We start from the raw sequence: 21,532 nt of genomic DNA on the forward strand, positions 1-21,532 counted from the left end.
GTCTCCTTCTCCTGCTGGTGGGTGGATGTCTGTTCCCCTGAGAGGTAACACTGATGCTCTTTCAGTGTCTGCTGTCGTAATGCAGGCTAGGCCAGACCGAGCCCATCAGACAGGACAAACAAGATCCCCCCCCCCCCCCTCCCACACAGAGACAAACACACACAACCTTCCCATCAGTCCCCGAGCCAAATCTGCTTGATCTTATCCAGTTAACCTTCTGGAGGCACAGCGCATGCACATAAAACCTAGAGTGGGAAAGTTAGCTGGCCGCTAAAGTCAGAAATCAGATACAGTGTATTGGAGAGAGTGAGAGAGTGAGAGAGTGAGTGAGTGAGTGAGTGAGTGAGTGAGTGAGTGAGTGAGTGAGTGAGTGAGTGAGAGAGAGAGAGAGAGAGAGAGATAGAGAGAGAGAGAGAGAGAGAGAGAGAGAGAGAGAGAGAGAGAGAGAAAATGCAGGCTGCTAGACTGACACACAGGGAGAGTAAGAGGTGAGTGAGTGATAGAGTGAGTGAGTGAGTGGGTGAGTGAGTGAGATAGAGAGAGAGAGAGAGAGAGAGAGAGAGAGAGAGAGAGAGAGAGAGAGAGAGAGAATATGCAGGCTGCTAGACTGACACACAGGGAGAGTAAGAGGTGAGTGAGTGATAGAGTGAGTGAGTGAGTGAGTGGGTGAGTGAGTGAGAGAGAGAGAGAGAGAGAGAGAGAGAGAGAGAGAGAGAGAGAATATGCAGGCTGCTAGACTGACACACAGGGAGAGTAAGCGGTGAGTGAGTGATAGAGTGAGTGAGTGAGTGAGTGAGTGAGTGAGTGAGTGACGGAGTGAGAGAGACAGAGAGAGAGAGTGAGAGAGAGAGAAAATGCAGGCTGCTAGACTGACACACAGGGAGAGTACGAGGTGAGGTGACAGATTAAAGGAGGGCAGCGATGACTACTAATCTACAACCCCTGACATTTATTTCAGAGGACAGTGACAGTGAAGACAGAGTAGAAGGGCTCTGGGGCCAGTCATTTAAAACATATGGGGACATCCACTTCTGCACTGCAATTCATAGCTGCTCTATGTCGTCTGTCTTCCTGTATTTAAAATAATGACAGAAATCTGCCAGTCATTTTTAATTTGATTCCTAAAGAAACTATACAATCTGCTCACGATGTGGGATTCCACTGAGATGTGATAACTGATTTGACCCCTAACTATAAAAAAAATTTCAACACTGCATCAAAACCATTACTGAATATGCAGTATACCACCACCAACATATACCACCACCAACATATACCACCACCAACATATACCACCACCAACATATACCACCACCAACATATACCACCACCAACATATAACAGTATATATTTAAGCAATAAGGCACGAGGAGGTGTGGTATATGGCCAATATACCACGGCTAAGGACTGTTCTTAGGCACGACGCATCACGGAGTGCCTGGATAAATCCCTAGCCGTGGTATATTGGCCATATACCACAAACCCCCGAGGTGCCTTATTGCTATTATAAACTGGTTACCAACGTAATTACAGCAGTAAAAATACATGTTTTGTCATACCCATGGTATACAGTCTGATATACCACAGCTGTCAGCCATTCAGCATTCAGGGCTCTAACCACCCAGTTTATAAGTGCTAGGTCTCCACTACCTCATATCAATGTTCTGTTCAGTATCTCTCTGACTGTTCCTAATAATAACTATAGGTCTCCACTACCTCATATCAATGTTCTTTTCAGTATCTATCTGACTGTTCCTAATAATAACTGTAGGTCTCCACTACCTCATATCAATGTTCTTTTCAGTATCTATCTGACTGTTCCTAATAATAACTGTAGGTCTCCACTACCTCATATTAATGTTCTGTTATTTCCATAGGTTTACACCACTGTGTATCAATGTACAGTATAATGTCTTCACTCATGTCTGTGACACGCTAACAACATTAATACAATGTTGTTACTAGTGTAATTACAGAACTATTACAGAGGTATCAGAGAAACTTAGGTCTCTAGTCAGTCTGGATGGCTGAAGCGTTACAGATCAAAATGTGAAGGTCATTTCCCATTGAGTTGACATATGCAGCGTTTACCATGAATGAAGTCTGATGGGGCAGCAGGTAGGTAGCCTAGTGGTTAGACTGCTGGGCCAGTAACCAGCAGGTAGCCTAGTGGTTAGACTGCTGGGCCAGTAACCAGCAGGTAGCCTAGTGGTTAGACTGCTGGGCCAGTAACCAGCAGGTAGCCTAGTGGTTAGACTGCTGGGCCAGTAACCAGCAGGTAGCCTAGTGGTTAGAGTGCTGGGCCAGTAATCAGCAGGTAGGTAGCCTAGTGGTTAGAGCGTTGGGCCAGTAACCAGCAGGTAGCCTAGTGGTTAGAGCGTTGGGCCAGTAACCAGCAGGTAGCCTAGTGGTTAGAGTGCTGGGCCAGTAACCAGCAGGTAGCCTAGTGGTTAGAGCGCTGGGCCAGTAACCAGCAGGTAGCCTAGTGGTTAGAGCGCTGGGCCAGTAACCAGCAGGTAGCCTAGTGGTTAGAGCGCTGGGCTAGTAACCAGCAGGTAGCCTAGTGGTTAGAGCGTTGGGCCAGTAACCAGCAGGTAGCCTAGTGGTTAGAGCGTTGGGCCAGTAACCAGCAGGTAGCCTAGTGGTTAGAGCGTTGGGCCAGTAACCAGCAGGTAGCCTAGTGGTTAGAGCGTTGGGCCAGTAACTGGAAGGTTGCTGGGTCGGAGCCCCTAGGTGACAAGGTAAAAATCTGTCTTTCTGCCACTGAGCAAGGCAGTTAACCCACTGTTCCCTGGGCACTGAAGATGTGGATGTTGACTAAGGCAGCCCCCCCCCTCCGCTCCGCCCTGATTCAGAGGGGTTGGGTTAAATGCAGAAGACACATTTCAGTTGAATACATTCAGTTGGACAACTGACTAGGCATCCCCATTTCCAAGTCTCCGCTAACACCGGGAACTTTGCCTTTACATTTCTATCATGCTGAACTTCCACGATATGGATGGAATACTGTATGAAGTGTAAGCCTAACTTCTTTCATTTCTCATGTATGTTCTGTTCATTCTGTTCGTTCTGTCCAACCTAATGTGGGTTTGTTAATGGAAGGTCAAAAACAAAGCAAAGATGGCAGAACCAGATGGAATACATCTTAATAAGCCTTGTTTACACCTTGCACTAGCATGTAGGTTTCGTGATCTGATCAATATGATACAATCACTATCTGAGCAAGGTTTGTCGCATCTACACATGGTATTAAAATGTCTCTGATCCATCCACAGTGTCTGCAATGTAAACAGGTATACATGTATGTAAATGATTTCACAAATAGTTTTTCAAAATAAGATACATGCATTTGTTTTAAGACATGTTGTGCCATAAGTCAATCATGCCACCTGTCAATGATTTCAGATCTGTCTACACTTGTAAGATATCCAGACACAATGCATCCCGACTACCTCTGGAATTGGTCAGGAAGATCTGATCACAATAGGATCACAATGAGTCTTTATAATGTCTACACCTGTCAAAAGATTTGGGTACAATCAGAATGTGGAAAAGATCAGGACACAGGACACATGGGACACATGGGGCGGCAGGGTAGCCTAGTGGTTAGAGCGTTGGACTAGTAACCAGAAGGTTGCAAGTTCAAACCCCTGAGCTGACAAGGTACAAATCTGTTTCTTAGGCCGTCATTGAAAATAAGAATTTGTTCTTAACTGACTTGCCTAGTTAAATACAAAATGTTAGCACAAGGTATAAACGGGGCTTTTGAGGAGAACCTGTTGGTTTAAAGAGCAATACATCTGACAAAGGCATGACCACCAGATAGACTTGACACGTTCTCTGAAGCAGTACGAACATATTTCCTCTTTTATTTACATTCCTTGTTCAAATGTTAACATTTTATAACGCTATATAACGCTTGATCAAGTTGGCATTGTTTCTCATTAAAATAAATTGGCACAAGTAAAACATATGTAGACAAAAGTTTATTTACACCATACAACATTTTTCATTTTTAAATATTTTATACAGGGCTGCAGATGAGAGAGTTTTAGCCGAGATTCTTCAAGCAAGATTCTGCAGTATTAAAGTTTGTGAAATATATTATTCATATAAAAGTGAGTATTACCTTTATTGCATTTAAAGCAATGAAGAATGTAGCTTTGACAAACATTCATTTTTATATGACAGAAAATCCTCTTTGCCTGCCACTCTCGCTCATATATATTTTATATTATAAAGTAAAAAGTATAGTAATGGCCAAACAGACTTGTTATAAACTTTTTAAAAACCTGCATAAATATATACATTGTGCTTCCAGGGTCCAGTTTTGTGAAATATAAAACTGGATCCAACGAAGCTGGGATTGACATTGTATTATGTCTTCATTTAGCTTTTGAGGTTTATTCATCTAGAAAGATTTTCACCTTTTTGAAACCAATTCTTCTTTACCATGGGTACTCTGAAACACATGATGGTAAATATTGTACACCCACCTGGCTGGCCCGCTGCACTAAGTACACTAGTGAGAATACAAAAAGTAACACTGATGATTTTTGTTGTATTTTTCGTTGTATTTCTTCCTCCTGTCCTCTGTGTTTTCCTCTTAAATGGTATTGGCACATCATGTCCTTGTCATCCCTCCTTTAGAATCCAGATATGTACTAGGCCAAGGCTGTTAGGACAGTCTGTCCATTTTTTTCAGTGCAAAATACATCCTTTCCCCTTTCCTCCATGTCCTGGTTATCATTTTTCTCCTGGTTTTCCTCTTCCTGGTTTTTACTTCCTGGAAGTCTCCTTTCTGGAGTGCATCCAAAATGTCACCCTATTCCCTATATAGTGCACTACCTTTGACCAGAGCCCTATGAGTCCTGTTCAAAAGAGCCCTTTGGGTACTGGTGAAAAAGAGGCCTATAGGACCTGGTCATAAGTAGTGCACTTCATTGGGAATAGGGTGCCATTTTGGACTCATTTCCTGGTTTGTTTAGATCAGATCAGATCAGACCTCTGTCTGGAAGTCTCCCTCCTGGACGTCTAAGGGGAGATTGACACACTTCTCCCACTCTGCTGCGGTCATCTCCAGAGAGTCCTTGGGGTCAGGGTCTAGTACATTCATACTGGCGTAGTTCTGGTACTCACAGGCTGGGTTGTAGCTCTCCCAGGGGTTCTTGTTGGCCATGGCCTTGTCCTTGGGAGGACAGGGACAGGGACAGGTTAGCAGCAGATATGGACAGGGACATAGCAGGATATAGCAGATAGCATGCCTTACAGTCACTAAACATGGTTCACTACAAATTTTTACTATATGTTATACCACATATACTTTATATGTAATATATAGGATAGGGTCAGGGATATATACAGTACATACAGGGATATGTGAGGGTTATTACTTAGAAGGGAGCATGCCTCACTGTCACTGGTTACAGTTCTTCTTCTTAAACATTGGGTAACATTGGTTAAATACATTTGAATATCATCACTTTAAAACATTTATAAACATTAATATGAAAGTTATAATGGATTATCCATGAAAGTTGTTATAAAGTGTAGCAAAACAATGGATTATGGCAGAGACTTTGAATCATGCCGTACTGCCTCTATGCATTGATCACCTCAACTAATGTTCTGGTAGAGCATATTAATGGTGTAATGGTTCTATGAGAAGTGTAAGTAACAAAAGGTAATGATAAGTATCTCAAATGTGAATAATATGGTTAGATTATACCATGGAAGAAATCAAATGAATAGTGAGTTCCCTTCCAGCTGGATAACGGTGAAGAGGGACTAGAGGACGAGCTTCCACTGTGTCTGACTGTGTTCTGTTCCCATAATCTGGATGTACTCTCACTGACACTCACAAAGAGACTAGCAGGGAGTCAAATAGGACAGCGAGCTATCGGAGCTGTTACTATGCAGTCAGGGAACACACAATGGTCACTAATGTTGTCTGTAGCTCTGGAGCCTGCCAGCTATTCAGCCAGCCTAGCCAGCACTGCAGTACATTTAATCAGCCAGCCCAGCCAGCACTGCAGTATACTTAATCAGCCAGCCCAGCCAGCACAGCAGTACATTTAATCAGCCAGCCCAGCTAGCACTGCAGTACATTTAATCAGCAAGCCTAGCCAGCACTGCAGTACATTTAATCAGCCAGCCCAGCCAGCACTGCAGTACATTTAATCAGCCAGCCCAGCCAGCACTGCAGTACATTTAATCAGCCAGCCCAGCCAGCACTGCAGTACATTTAATCAGCCAGCCCAGCCAGCACTGCAGTACATTTAATCAGCCAGCCCAGCCAGCACTGCAGTACATTTAATCAGCCAGCCTAGCCAGCACTGCAGTACATTTAATCAGCCAGCCCTGCCAGCACTGCAGTACAGTTAATCAGCCAGCCCAGCCAGCACTGCAGTATATTTAATCAGCCAGCCCAGCCAACACTGCAGTACATTTAATCAGCCAGCCTAGCCAGCACTGCAGTACATTTAATCAGCCAGCCCAGCCAACACTGCAGTACATTTATTCAACTAGACCAGCCAGCACTGCAGTACATTTAATCAGCCAGCCCAGCCAGCACTGCAGTACATTTAATCAGCCAGCCTAGCCAGCACTGCAGTACATTTAATCAGCCAGCCCAGCCAGCACAGCAGTACATTTAATCAGCCAGCCCAGCCAGCACTGCAGTACATGTATTCAGCTAGTCCAGCCCAGCCAGCACTGCAGTACATTTAATCTGCCAGCCCAGCCAGCACTGCAGTACATTTAATCAGCCAGTCCAGCCAGCACTGCAGTACATTTAATCAGCCAGTCCAGCCCAGCCAGCACTGCAGTACATTTAATCAGCCAGCCCAGCCAGCACTGCAGTACATTTAATCAGCCAGCCCAGCTAGCACTGCAGTACATTTAATCTGCCAGCCCAGCCAGCACTGCAGTACATTTAATCTGCCAGCCCAGCCAGCACTGCAGTACATTTAATCAGCCAGTCCAGCCCAGCCAGCACTGCAGTACATTTAATCAGCCAGCCCAGCCAGCACTGCAGTACATTTAATCAGCCAGCCCAGCCAGCACTGCAGTACATTTATTCAGCCAGCCCAGCCAGCACTGCAGTACATTTAATCAGCCAGCCCAGCCAGCACTGCAGTACATTTATTCAGCCAGCCCAGCCAGCACTGCAGTACATTTAATCAGCCAGCCCAGCCAGCACTGCAGTACATTTAATCAGCCAGCCCAGCCAGCACTGCAGTACATTTAATCAGCCAGCCCAGCCAGCACTGCAGTACATTTAATCAGCCAGCCTAGCCAGCACTGCAGTACATTTAATCAGCCAGCCCAGCCAGCACTGCAGTACATTTAATCAGCCAGCCCAGCCAGCACTGCAGTACATTTATTCAGCCAGCCCAGCCAGCACTGCAGTACATTTAATCAGCCAGCCCAGCCAGCACTGCAGTACATTTAATCAGCCAGCCCAGCTAGCACTGCAGTACATTTATTCCATAAGAAAAAAAAGAAAAACAAAGGGATGTAGTTTTCTATATAAATGTCCTTGTGGTGGTTACTAAGCAACAAGCAGAGAATTACACTGTGCAGTGGGGCTGATTGAAATGTGAGAGAAGAGAGAGAAGATTACATGACATGGCAGGCCGAGGGGCTAACTGCCTGCCTGCCTACTTGCATGCCGCAGAGCTGACACTATTCTCACACAACAATAGGCCTGAGTGTGTTTTGGTCAACAGGCCAATTTCCCAGGATACAGTGCAGAAAGCAATGCAGAAAGCATTCACTCAGTAGTCATCAATCCTGAATGACCATGACTGGTCTCTTGAATGATACACATCTGGATTTGAATGGATGAATACTAATTCAGATGGACTACCACGACAGACAACCACCTCACAGTGGCTCTTTTCAATACATCTATGGTACATAGTCTTAACCTTGCCCCCCCCCCCCCCCAAATTGCTGGGTGGTGGTAAAGAGAGCCAAGCAGGATCCTTTTCTCGATTCCTTGCATCCTTGTCCGAGTGGAGGGACCTTGGACCTTCTCCTTCAATATGGTTGAGAAGTAGGAGAGGAGTGAATCTGCAGACTGCCAAAATTAGTTAATGCCTACCTTCTCTCAGACAGGATCTCTCAACTAAAGACTAGTCCCCCCCTCCCCCCTCACCAGTAGCAGCTGGCAGGCCTGCTAGGTATAGGGCCATGTCACTGAACCCCCTCACCAGTAGCAGCTGGTAGGCCTGTTAGGTATAGGGCCATGTCACTGAACCCCATCACCAGTAGCAGCTGGCAGGCCTGCTAGGTATAGGGCCATGTCACTGAACCCACTCACCAGTTGCAGCTGGCAGGCCTGTTAGGTATAGGACCATGTCACTGAACCCCCTCACCAGTAGCAGCTGGCAGGCCTGCTAGGTATAGGGCCATGTCACTGAACCCCCTCACCAGTAGCAGCTGGCAGGCCTGCTAGGTATAGGGCCATGTCACTGAACCCCATCACCAGTAGCATTTGGCAGGCCTGTTAGGTATAGGGCCATGTCACTGAACCCCATCACCAGTAGCAGCTGGCAGGCCTGCTAGGTATAGGGCCATGTCACTGAACCCCATCACCAGTAGCATTTGGCAGGCCTGTTAGGTATAGGGCCATGTCACTGGATCTGTTCATTTGCTCAATGACTCACTACGTGTGTTGCTGAGCGGATGGACATCTAAAAAATACTATCTATCCTGACATGATCTTGTTTCGTACTCTAATTGGTCGACAACCACCAGCTTCAACCAATCACCCCACCTGGATCTTCTCCAGCTCTGTAATTGGTCTACAACAGACGACCGCTGACCAATCATCTCCCTCCTTCACCATTTCCTGTTACTGCTGATTTCCTGTTCCTGGTATTATTACTCACCATGCTGCCCATATTTGGTATGTCTTGAAATCGATCCAGGGTTTGAAATTTCTGATTCAGTTCTTGGAACAGCTCCATGTGTCTTTTCCTGGTGTGCATGACTTTCTGCAATGGCAAGGGGTTCGTTTTTGGTTTGGAAATCAAAGCCAATAATAGGATGGAGATTATAATGCAATGTTTTATCCTCTCCAACCAGTACACCTTTCTGAATAGCATTTAATCTGCCACTGGTATTACAGTAAGCCTGAGACATATTAAAGGGGCCAATGTCTTTTAAGGATTTTTTTGCATATAATGTAAGCCAGTTGAGTAATTACATATAATTTATGGCCAATTTTATTATCAAATCTACCTTTTGCATTTATGCAGAATAGTCAGATTACAAAAAATGGATGGAGAAATGGAATAAACCCACAGAAGGGGTGTGAGACATTTGTGTCTTGGGCTGTCAGACAATGTCATATTTTCCATAGAAGAAGTGCAGAAGTCAGGTGTGAAATGTGCATGTGACCTCAGAAAGCGTAACAGGTTTCAAATCAACTCATAGCCAATGGATGTATGTAGGAGATGGAGGGGAACAACATGAGCAGGGAAGATTTGCTGGCGGCCCTGTACGGGTTTAGATTGACAGCGTTGCTTTTACCTTAACTACGCCACACATAAATACATCTGTTTTCTGTCAAAACCATGTTACTCCAATAAGCTTAAGTGCTACACAAGGTAGTAGTAAAATTAAAGGGTAGGGTAAACAAGAATGCTCAGTGTAACAACAGTAGTAAATTAAAGGGTAGGGTAAACAAGAATGCTCAGTGTAACAACAGTAGTAAATTAAAGGGTAGGGTAAACAAGAATGCTCAGTGTAACAACAGTAGTAAATTAAAGGGTAGGGTAAACAAGAATGCTCAGTGTAACAACAGTAGTAAATTAAAGGGTAGGGTAAACAAGAATGCTCAGTGTAACAACAGTAGTAAATTAAAGAGTAGGGCGAACACAAATGCTCAGTGTAACAACAAAAGCCTGAAGCATGCACTTTGCCAACCAGTAAATTGACTTACTTCAAAGTCCAGATCTTGGTAGCGCGATTTTCTTCTCTGAAGACAAAACAAACATATTGCGGATAATTAGACAGTCTGTTAACATGAGGGGTCATTAACTTCTGAATACTATAGAAATTATAATTATATTAATGAACACTAAATAACATTCTAACCATGACAAAATAAGCCCATTTTATTTTACGGCAACAACGTGACGATCTTCTCACTTGAACACAGCTACACATTCATTCTGTATTTACCTCTGCCACAATTTCTCAGTGGAACATAACAACAAACAAAACCTTAATTTACTTAAATCAACACTTCAACAGCCTTCTCCACTCCAGCCTACCTCTAAGGTTAAATCAACACTTCAACAGTCTTCTCCACTCCAGTCTACCTCTAAGGTTATCCAACACTTCAACAGTCTTCTCCACTCCAGGTAACCTCTAAGGTTATCCAACACTTCAACAGTATTCTCCACTCCAGCCTACCTCTAAGGTCAAACCAACACTTCAACAGCCTTCTCCACTCCAGCCTACCTCTAAGGTTATCCAACACTTCAACAGTCTTCTCCACTCCAGCCTACCTCTAAGGTTATCCAACACTTCAACAGTCTTCTCCACTCCAGCCTACCTCTAAGGTTAAACCAACACTTCAACAGTATTCTCCACTCCAGCCTACCTCTAAGGTTAAATCAACACTTCAACAGCCTTCTCCACTCCAGCCTACCTCCAAGGTTAAATCAACACTTCAACAGTCTTCTCCACTCCAGGTAACCTCTAAGGTTAAATCAACACTTCAACAGTCTTCTCCACTCCAGGTAACCTCTAAGGTTATCCAACACTTCAACAGTCTTCTCCACTCCAGGTAACCTCTAAGGTTATCCAACACTTCAACAGTCTTCTCCACTCCAGGTAACCTCTAAGGTTATCCAACACTTCAACAGTCTTCTCCACTCCAGCCTACCTCTAAGGTTAAATCAACACTTCAACAGCCTTCTCCACTCCAGCCTACCTCTAAGGTTAAATCAACACTTCAACAGTCTTCTCCACTCCAGCCTACCTCTAAGGTTAAATCAACACTTCAACAGTCTTCTCCACTCCAGGTAACCTCTAAGGTTAAATCAACACTTCAACAGTCTTCTCCACTCCAGCCTACCTCTAAGGTTAAATCAACACTTCAACAGTCTTCTCCACTCCAGGTAACCTCTAAGGTTAAATCAACACTTCAACAGTCTTCTCCACTCCAGGTAACCTCTAAGGTTAAATCAACACTTCAACAGCCTTCTCCACTCCAGCCTACCTCTAAGGTTAAATCAACACTTCAACAGTCTTCTCCACTCCAGCCTACCTCTAAGGTTAAACCAACACTTCAACAGCCTTCTCCACTCCAGCCTACCTTTAAGGTTAAATCAACACTTCAACAGCCTTCTCCACTCCAGCCTACCTCTAAGGTTAAATCAACACTTCAACAGCCTTCTCCACTCCAGTCTACCTCTAAGGTTAAATCAACACTTCAACAGCCTTCTCCACTCCAGCCTACATCTAAGGTTAAATCAACACTTCAACAGCCGTCTCCACTCCAGCCTACCTCTAAGATTAAATCAACACTTCAACAGCCTTCTCCACTCCAGGTAACCTCTAAGGTTATCCAACACTTCAACAGTCTTCTCCACTCCAGGTAACCTCTAAGGTTATCCAACACTTCAACAGTCTTCTCCACTCCAGCCTACCTCCAAGGTTAAATCAACACTTCAACAGTCTTCTCCACTCCAGGTAACCTCTAAGGTTATCCAACACTTCAACAGTCTTCTCCACTCCAGGTAACCTCTAAGGTTATCCAACACTTCAACAGTCTTCTCCACTCCAGCCTACCTCTAAGGTTAAATCAACACTTCAACAGTCTTCTCCACTCCAGCCTACCTCTAAGGTTAAATCAACACTTCAACAGCCTTCTCCACTCCAGCCTACCTCTAAGGTTAAATCAACACTTCAACAGTCTTCTCCACTCCAGCCTACCTCTAAGGTTAAATCAACACTTCAACAGTCTTCTCCACTCCAGGTAACCTCTAAGGTTAAATCAACACTTCAACAGTCTTCTCCACTCCAGCCTACCTCTAAGGTTAAATCAACACTTCAACAGCCTTCTCCACTCCAGCCTACCTCTAAGGTTAAATCAACACTTCAACAGCCTTCTCCACTCCAGGTAACCTCTAAGGTTATCCAACACTTCAACAGTCTTCTCCACTCCAGGTAACCTCTAAGGTTATCCAACACTTCAACAGTCTTCTCCACTCCAGCCTACCTCTAAGGTTAAACCAACACTTCAACAGCCTTCTCCACTCCAGGTAACCTCTAAGGTTATCCAACACTTCAACAGTCTTCTCCACTCCAGGTAACCTCTAAGGTTATCCAACACTTCAACATTCTTCTCCACTCCAGGTAACCTCTAAGGTTATCCAACACTTCAACAGTCTTCTCCACTCCAGGTAACCTCTAAGGTTATCCAACACTTCAACAGCCTTCTCCACTCCAGCCTACCTCTAAGGTTATCCAACACTTCAACAGTCTTCTCCACTCCAGCCTACCTCTAAGGTTATCCAACACTTCAACAGTCTTCTCCACTCCAGGTAACCTCTAAGGTTAAATCAACACTTCAACAGTCTTCTCCACTCCAGCCTACCTCTAAGGTTAAATCAACACTTCAACAGCCTTCTCCACTCCAGCCTACCTCCAAGGTTAAATCAACACTTCAACAGTCTTCTCCACTCCAGCCTACCTCTAAGGTTAAATCAACACTTCAACAGCCTTCTCCACTCCAGCCTACCTCTAAGGTTAAATCAACACTTCAACAGCCTTCTCCACTCCAGCCTACCTCCAAGGTTAAATTAACACTTCAACAGTATTCTCCACTCCAGCCTACCTCTAAGGTCAAATCAACACTTAAACAGTCTTCTCTTCTCCAGCCTACCTCTAAGGAGCTCATGGATATGGTGGATCCCGTCTCGCTCCTCGACAGCCCTCCAGTCTCTTCCATCTCAGCCAGGAAGTTCTTGACAGCGGTTCGGGGTTCAAAGGGCAGGTTCTGCTGCATGTGTTCCTGTCCTCCTCCTGACCCATACTGCTGCTGTAGGTTCTGATCCATGTTCACCCCCATGTTCATGTGCTCCATGACCCCAATCCCGCCCATCCCCGTCGGGCTCATGTTGAAGTCCGGTGCCATCTTGTAGTGTTGCATCATCCTATCATGGGGCAGCGTATCTCCCATGCCCAGGCCCATGTTCATCTTGGTGGAGCTATCATCCTTCAGGAGAGTGGGAAGTGTGTTACAGTTCCCAGATCCTGCTGACGCCGCCGAAGCTCGTGGCATCACAATGTAGTCTGTCTCCATCATCTGGCCTTGGGGTGAATGTCCGCTCATACCACCCATACCGCCCATGTTGCCCATGTCGTGGCCACTGCCCATCCCGCCATGCCCGTGCCCGCCCATATCCTGGTCGGACTGACGGAGAGCATCATCGGTGCACAGGTAGACGGTGCGGCGCATGTCAGACACGCTGTCGCCCAGGCAGCCCTCACCCATGTCCCCCATGGGGCCCATGTGCATGCCGGGCTGCTGGATCATCACCTTGGAGATGATGTTGCCGGGTAAGGTGGAGTAGTTGAGCCCCTCGGGACCCTTCTCATCCTCCTCGTCATTCAGAGAGATACGGGATAGGGTGCCGGTGATGGTCGCCGCGCGGCAAGAGCCCATGTCTTTGTGGAGAGCTGTGGAGAGGAGAGAAAGGGGAGTTAGTGGGGAATGAATACACCATACTGACAGACAAGGTGGTTAGTGGAATGAATGCACCATACTGACAGACAGGGGAGTTAGTGGAATGAATGCACCATACTGACAGACAGGGGAGTTAGTGGGGAATGAATGCACCATACTGACAGACAGGGCAGTTAGTGGGGAATGAATGGACCATACTGACAGACAGGGGAGTTAGTGGAATGAATGCACCATACTGACAGACAAGGTGGTTAGTGGAATGAATGCACCATACTGACAGACAGGGGAGTTAGTGGAATGAATGCACCATACTGACAGACAGGGGAGTTAGTGGGGAATGAATGCACCATACTGACAGACAGGGCAGTTAGTGGGGAATGAATGGACCATACTGACAGACAGGGGAGTTAGTGGAATGAATGCCCCATACTGACAGACAGGGGAGTTAGTGGGGAATGAATGGACCATACTGACAGACAGGGGAGTTAGTGGAATGAATGCCCCATACTGACAGACAGGGTGGTTAGTGGAATGAATGCACCGTACTGACAGACAGGGGAGTTAGTGGAATGAATGGACCATACTGACAGACAAGGTGGTTAGTGGAATGAATGGACCATACTGACAGACAGGGGAGTTGGTGGAATTAATGGACCATACTGACAGACAGGGGAGTTAGTGGGGAATGAATGCCCCATACTGACAGACAGGGGAGTTAGTGGAATGAATGGACCATACTGACAGACAGGGGAGTTAGTGGAATGAATTCACCATACTGACAGACAGGGGAGTTAGTGGAATGAATGGACCATACTGACAGACAGGGGAGTTGGTGGGGAATGAATGCACCATACTGACAGACAGGGGAGTTAGTGGAATGAATGCACCATACTGAGAACTAATGTCAGTCTGTTCTGTATGATCTGTTTATTTCATATTGTATGCTTATTTTAAATCATTCCGATTTCAGACCATTGTTGCATTTCCTTTTGACGAATATATGTAAAAACAAAGAATTTAAATAATGATGCCAGGACACTTCGCACAAATTGAAACAATGAACCGGATGTGCCCATTTTCCAGTGTAATGACTCTTTCCTCATACAGCTGGGAAGAAATAGACAAAACTTGACTACCGATCTCTTCAAATAGGACGCAGGGACAGGGACACTTCAAAAGAGCCACTATAGAGGATTAGATGTTCCTGATATAACTAAGTACAGAGCCGACAAGCCTCTGAGGAGGACTTTCCTCAAATTCGCCCTGAAATCCCGGATACCTAAGACACCTTTTTATCTTATTACGGTTTGGTTCACCTTGGAAAACCCCCAAAACCCCAGACACATAACCAGGAGAGGCTAGCTTTTTGTTCAAAAGCTTCCTTGTCAGAAGTCAGAAATACCCTCTGTTTGGGGACAGAACATCCTGTACTGCTGTTCTCTGTGCATCTCTCCACCGCTGCAGAGCTGATGTCTGCGTCCCAAATGGTAGCATATTCACTACATAATGCACTACTTTTGATGAGAGCTGGTCCCTATTGGTCCTGGTCAAAAGTAGTGCACTAGGAAGGGAATAGGGTGCCATTTGGGATGTATTTGCGGCCATTTTAATCTTGGCCTTCTGAATCCTCAGCAGGGGAATTGCCTGTTGGAAAACCAACAGGCTGCAAGGAGAACACAAGGTCAGCAGTGTGTGTGTGTGTGTGTGTGTGTGTGTGTGTGTGTATGTGTGTGTGTGTGTGTGTGTGTGTGTGTGTGTGTGTGTGTGTGTGTGTGTGTGTGTGTGTGTGTGTGTGTGTGTGTGTATGTGTGTGTGTGTGTGTGTGTGTGTGTGTGTGTGTGTGTCCAGCCCAGAGCAGAGCAGCACGGCCAGAAACAGAAAACATAACACTTTGTTTTCAGCCTGAATGCAGGGAGCAGGGAGATAAACTATGGTGCAGAGAGAGAGAGGAAGGAGGGGTAGAGGGTAGAGGGTAAGGGGTAGAGGTAGGGGGTAGGGGTAGAGGGTAGGGGGTAGGGTAGAGGGTAGGGGTAGAGGGTAGGGGGTAGGGGTAGGGGGTGGGGGTAGGGGGTAGGGGTAGGGGTAGAGGGTGATGGAGGTGGAGGTGGTATGACTCCATGGCCAGAGGGATGGTCAGGCAGGCGAGGGATTATTCCTGGTATATATTCTTGGCACAGTTATTATTGTTTCCTGGTATGTATTCCTGGTGTTATTCCAGATAGATAACAGAATTTGGATTAGACTTTTTATTCATTACTTTTATACACTAGAACCGCTAAAGCAGTCATTTTGACTGCTCATGATTTATACATTTTTATATTACTCTGCCATGTTTTAAGTCTTTAAGTCTTAATATCAACAACAGAACTAGAGTTATAACCAGTTTTAAGAAGGCATTTCATTTTTTGGAAAGGTTTTCCCCTGTTGCCCCTTCTTCTCCCAACAGTAGGGCCTGCTCCTCTCCTTCTCCCAACAGTAGGGCCTGCTCCACTCCTTCTCCCAACAGTAGGGCTTGCTCCACTCCTTCTCCCAACAGTAGGGCCTGCTCCCCTCCTTCTCCCAACAGTAGGGCCTGTTGCCCCTCCTTCTCCCAACAGTAGGGCCTGCTCCACTCCTTCTCCCAACAGTAGGGCCTGTTGCCCCTCCTTCTCCCAACAGTAGGGCCTGCTCCACTCCTTCTCCCAACAGTAGGGCCTGCTCCCCTCCTTCTCCCAACAGTAGGGCCTGTTGCCCCTCCTTCTCCAAACAGTAGGGCCTGCTCCACTCCTTCTCCCAACAGTAGGGCCTGCTCCACTCCTTCTCCCAACAGTAGGGCCTGCTCCACTCCTTCTCCCAACAGTAGAGCCTGCTCCACTCCTTCTCCCAACAGTAGGGTCTGCTCCACTCCACTGCCCAGCTGATAATCACTCCACATTTGCCTGAAAACTGAACCTAAACTATACCAAAACTAATTTCACACATATAACAACAAATTAAATAAATTAAGTAAAGTATGGGGGAGTTGATGAGTGAGGGGAAGCCAACAATGAATAATTATGTAATCACCAATTGTGAATGAAGAACAGGGCGGGCCATTCTATTGTAATGATCTATTCTAATTATAGGCCTAATATGAAAATGGTATGTTCCCTCTATCAGTTCACCAAATTAAAGCAGTCTTATCAGTCTACTCTGGACTACTTGGAGTAGGCTACACAGGGAGAGCATACACTACCGTTCAAAAGTTTGGGGTCACTTAGAAATGTCCTTGTTTTTGAAAGAAAAGCAATTTTTTTGAGGACAAGTACATTTGTGTCTAGTTTGAGAAACAGACGCCTCACAAGTCCTCAACTGGCAGCCTCATTAAATAGTACAAGAATAGACTGACGAGTTTCAGAAGAAAATGATTTGTTTCTGGCCATTTTGAGCCTGTAATCGAATCCACAAATGCTGATGCTCCAGATACTCAACTCGTCTAAAAAAGGCCAGTTTTATTGCTTCTTTAATCAACACAACAGTTTTCAGCTGTGCTGACATACACACAAAAGGGTTTTCTAATAATCAATTGGCCTTTTAAAATGATAAACTTGGATTAGCTAACACAACGTGCCATTGGAACACAGGAGTGATGGTTGCTGATAATGGGCCTCTGTATGCCTATGTAGATATTCTATTAAAAATCTGCCATTTCCAGCTACAATAGTCATTTACAACATTAACAATGTCTACACTGTATTTCTGATCAATATGATGTTATTTAAAAAAATATTTAGCTTTTCTTTCAAAAACAAACATTTCTAAGTGACCCCAAACTTTTGAACGGTAGTGTAAATGCTGAAAGGCTTTCGATATCTGGGAAAATATCCACATCGGGCAGCAGGCGCAATTGTCGGAGAATGTGGTGATGAAGCTTGTGGAACCTTTGGGGCGGCAGGTAGGCTAGTGGTTAGAGCAGTGGGCCAGTAACCAAAAAGTTGCTACATCAAATCCTCGAGCTGACATGGTAAAAACCTGTCGTTCTGCTCCTGAACAAGGCAGTTAATCCACTGTTCCTAGGCTGTAGTTGTAAATAAGATATTTTTCTTAACTGACTTGCCTAGTCAATTACATGTTTAAAAAATAAACCCTAAGTTGGCAAGGGGAGCAATGTCACCATGGAAAATGTCTTCACTTCACTGTCATTGGTGAACAACAAGCTCGAAAAGAAAACAAGTCTGGCCGGCACTATGAACAAAGTGAGTCAGGAGCTCCCTCCCTCTGTGCAAAAATAAGGCACTGGCACAGCCGTGGTGTTGTGGTACAACGGTGTGGAAGAATGACAAGACGAATGGACACAATAAAGAGAAAACCAGAGACTATTACCAACTACAACCAAACAAAGGCATGTCAAAGTGAGTCAAGCAAGTGAAAGGTACTCAAAGTGTGGTTATTGTCAGGACAAGGAATAACAGATAAATTAAATCCAACTGATGTGAAAAGTACTCAAAGTGTGTTTATTGTCAGGACAAGGAATAACAGCTAAATTAAATCCAACTGATGCCGTTGCGTGAAGATGTACACAAGAACGAGCTGACAATAATTTGATTATTTTTTTAAACTTCTATTCATTATAATGCCTTTACTGCTTTTGTGCCGAGTTTCACAATTTATCAAGGCCTTATGATGATGTTGAGGCTACTGTTGTTTTCATCAAGGCCTTATGATGATGTTGAGGCTACTGTTGTTTTCATCAAGGCCTTATGATGATGTTGAGGCTACTGATGTTGTCATCAAGGCCTTATGATGATGTTGAGGCTACTGTTGTTTTCATCAAGGCCTTATGATGATGTTGAGGCTACTGTTGTTTTCATCAAGGCCTTATGATGATGTTGAGGCTACTGTTGTTTTCATCAAGGCCTTATGATGATGTTGAGGCTACTGATGTTGTCATCAAGGCCTTATGATGATGTTGAGGCTACTGTTGTTTTCATCAAGGCCTTATGATGATGTTGAGGCTACTGTTGTTTTCATCAAGGCCTTATGATGATGTTGAGGCTACTGTTGTTTTCATCAAGGCCTTAGAATGATGTTGAGGCTACTGATGTTTTCATCAAGATCTTATGATGATGTTGAGGCTACTGTTGTTTTCATCAAGATCTTATGATGATGAGGCTGTTATCATGTTCAAATGCATATGCATTCTGTTTCACAGTTGTTACAAAGGTACTCCACAAATAAAATGGATTGAACAATTAAATATATATATTTTTACATTTAGCCTACATTTAGCCTAGTAACTTCAACTAATGAAAACGCCATTGTGTTATTTCAAATAGAATACACAAATTGTATTCTACTGTTACCCAAATGTTTATTTTTTTACACTGTTGGGAATGTTGCAGTCAGGCCTCCTGAGTGGCACAGTGGTCTAAGGCACAACATTGCAGTGCTAGCTGTGCCACCAGAGATTCTGAGTTCGAGTCCAGGCTCTGTCACAGCTGACTGTCAGTTAGCCTTAATTCTCTCACAGCATCCAGCCTGTTTGACACAAAGCTATTTTCCACATTTTAGACCACTTTTTTTCTCAGGCCTCCGTCGATTTAGTCACCCAAATCTTCACCATCCTACAAGGGTAAAAACTCAAATCTTCACCATCCTACAAGGGTAAAAACTCAAATCTTCACCATCCTACAAGGGTAAAAACTCAAATCTTCACCATCCTACAAGGGTAAAAACTCAAATCTTCACCATCCTACAAGGGTAAAAACTCAAATCTTCACCATCCTACAAGGGTAAAAACTCAAATCTTCACCATCCTACAAGGGTAAAAACTCAAATCTTCACCATCCTACAAGGGTAAAAACTCCAATCTTCACCATCCTACAAGGGTAAAAACTCCAATCTTCACCATCCTACAAGGGTAAAAACTCAAATCTTCACCATCCTACAAGGGTAAAAACTCAAATCTTCACCATCCTACAAGGGTAAAAACTCAAATCTTCACCATCCTACAAGGGTAAAAACTCAAATCTTCACCATCCTACAAGGGTAAAAACTCAAATCTTCACCATCCTACAAGGGTAAAAACTCAAATCTTCACCATCCTACAAGGGTAAAAACTCAAATCTTCACCATCCTACAAGGGTAAAAACTCCAATCAATTTGGAACGGATTATGATAGAGACATGAGGTTAGAACCGTTGGTTTTCTTAGAGGAGTATTTACACAATGAACATTTACCTATTGGTCAAAATATGTGTTTGTGATTGGACACCTTACACACTCTTAAAAACACAATACTTTAAACGTGAGTCATCAACAAAACCAATGAAACCAGGGCTACAGTGCAATGCTTTCCCATCGGCCATTTTGTTAATGAACAACAAGTACAAAGGGATGTTTAAAATGATAAGCGCTGTCATTATTATTCAAATGCACGACTCTCCCTTCTCTATCTTACCCTTCCCTTTGATATCAAACAATGTGTTTCATCCCACACAGAAAGCTAGCCGGCTTTCTGACACCTAACAAATTCTCTTTTTTCACTGAAGCCTCCCCTTATCACTCCTCGCCTGGGTCCCAAATGGCACCCCTATTCCCTTTATAGTGTGACCTGTGACCAGGGCCCATGGGTAAAGTAGTGAACTATATAGGGAATAGGGTTCCATTTGGGATGCAAGCCTGTTCTCACATCAAATGGGTCTGTTTTGATAATTAAGCCAGAAGGCGTCCAGTGTGGATAGGGGGCTGTTACACAACCTGGGAAGTTATTTGATGTTGCTTTTACCCCCGTTGTGTCTAACCTCTTTTTAGGACTTTAATTTCAATAGGCAATGTGGTCAGGAGCTCATTCACTGAACGTGACACCTGTCTGTTTGTTACCTGATCGACAGGCGATGTCAACGTCTTTCTCAAAGTCCGTCTGTTGGGAGAGAAAAGACAACAGTGGTGAAAATACAGTCAGACATAGATGTAGACATAGATATAGACATAGATATAGACATAGATGTAGACAGATGTAGACATAGATGTAGACATAGATGTAGACATAGATGTAGACATAGATGTAGACATAGATGTAGACAGATGTAGACATAGATGTAGACATAGATATAGACATAGATGTAGACATAGATGTAGACATAGATGTAGACATAGATGTAGACATAGATGTAGACAGATGTAGACATAGATGTAGACATATATATAGACATAGATATAGACATAGATGTAGACATAGATGTAGACATAGATGTAGACATAGATGTAGACATAGATGTAGACAGAGATGTAGACATAGATGTAGACATAGATGTAGACATAGATGTAGACATAGATATAGACATAGACGTAGACATAGATGTAGACATAGATGTAGACAGATGTAGACATAGATGTAGACATAGATGTAGACATAGATGTAGACATAGATGTAGACAGATGTAGACATAGATGTAGACATAGATGTAGACATAGATGTAGACATAGATATAGACATAGATGTAGACATAGATGTAGACATAGATGTAGACAGAGATGTAGACATAGATGTAGACATAGATGTAGACATAGATGTAGAAATAGATATAGACATAGATGTAGACATAGATGTAGACATAGATGTAGACATAGATGTAGACATAGATGTAGACATAGATGTAGAAATAGATGTAGACAGATGTAGACATAGATGTAGACATAGATGTAGACATAGATGTAGACAGATGTAGACATAGATGTAGACATTGATGTAGACATAGATGTAGACATAGATATAGACATAGATGTAGACATAGATGTAGACATAGATGTAGACAGATGTAGACATAGATGTAGACATAGATGTAGACATAGATATAGACA

General features: G+C 44.1%; 1 protein-coding gene across 18 annotated transcripts in view; it reads right to left on the bottom strand.

Moving 5' to 3' along the window:
- Positions 1-3,845: 3,845 nt before the first annotated feature.
- The window catches only part of LOC110531920 (adhesion G protein-coupled receptor B3), a 364,149-nt gene continuing 346,462 nt past the window's right edge, over positions 3,846-21,532 (bottom strand). For 13 of the 18 annotated variants that reach the window (XM_090243433.1, XM_090243448.1, XM_090243446.1 and 10 more), the window contains 5 exons: positions 20,552-20,591; positions 12,908-13,704; positions 9,953-9,988; positions 8,898-9,002; positions 3,846-5,188 (listed from right to left, as the gene is read on the bottom strand). In XM_090243433.1, the coding sequence (XP_090099559.1) occupies positions 5,000-5,188; positions 8,898-9,002; positions 9,953-9,988; positions 12,908-13,704; positions 20,552-20,591 (1,167 nt within the window). In that variant the 3' untranslated portion in view covers positions 3,846-4,999. The remainder of the gene's footprint in view (positions 5,189-8,897; positions 9,003-9,952; positions 9,989-12,907; positions 13,705-20,551; positions 20,592-21,532) is intronic. The other 5 variants (XM_090243451.1, XM_090243427.1, XM_090243415.1 and 2 more) reach the window with 2 other exon arrangements.

The sequence above is a fragment of the Oncorhynchus mykiss genome, chromosome 1, assembly GCF_057628025.1.
Source record: "Oncorhynchus mykiss isolate SJ-2025 chromosome 1, ASM5762802v1, whole genome shotgun sequence".
Lineage (NCBI taxonomy): Eukaryota > Metazoa > Chordata > Actinopteri > Salmoniformes > Salmonidae > Oncorhynchus > Oncorhynchus mykiss.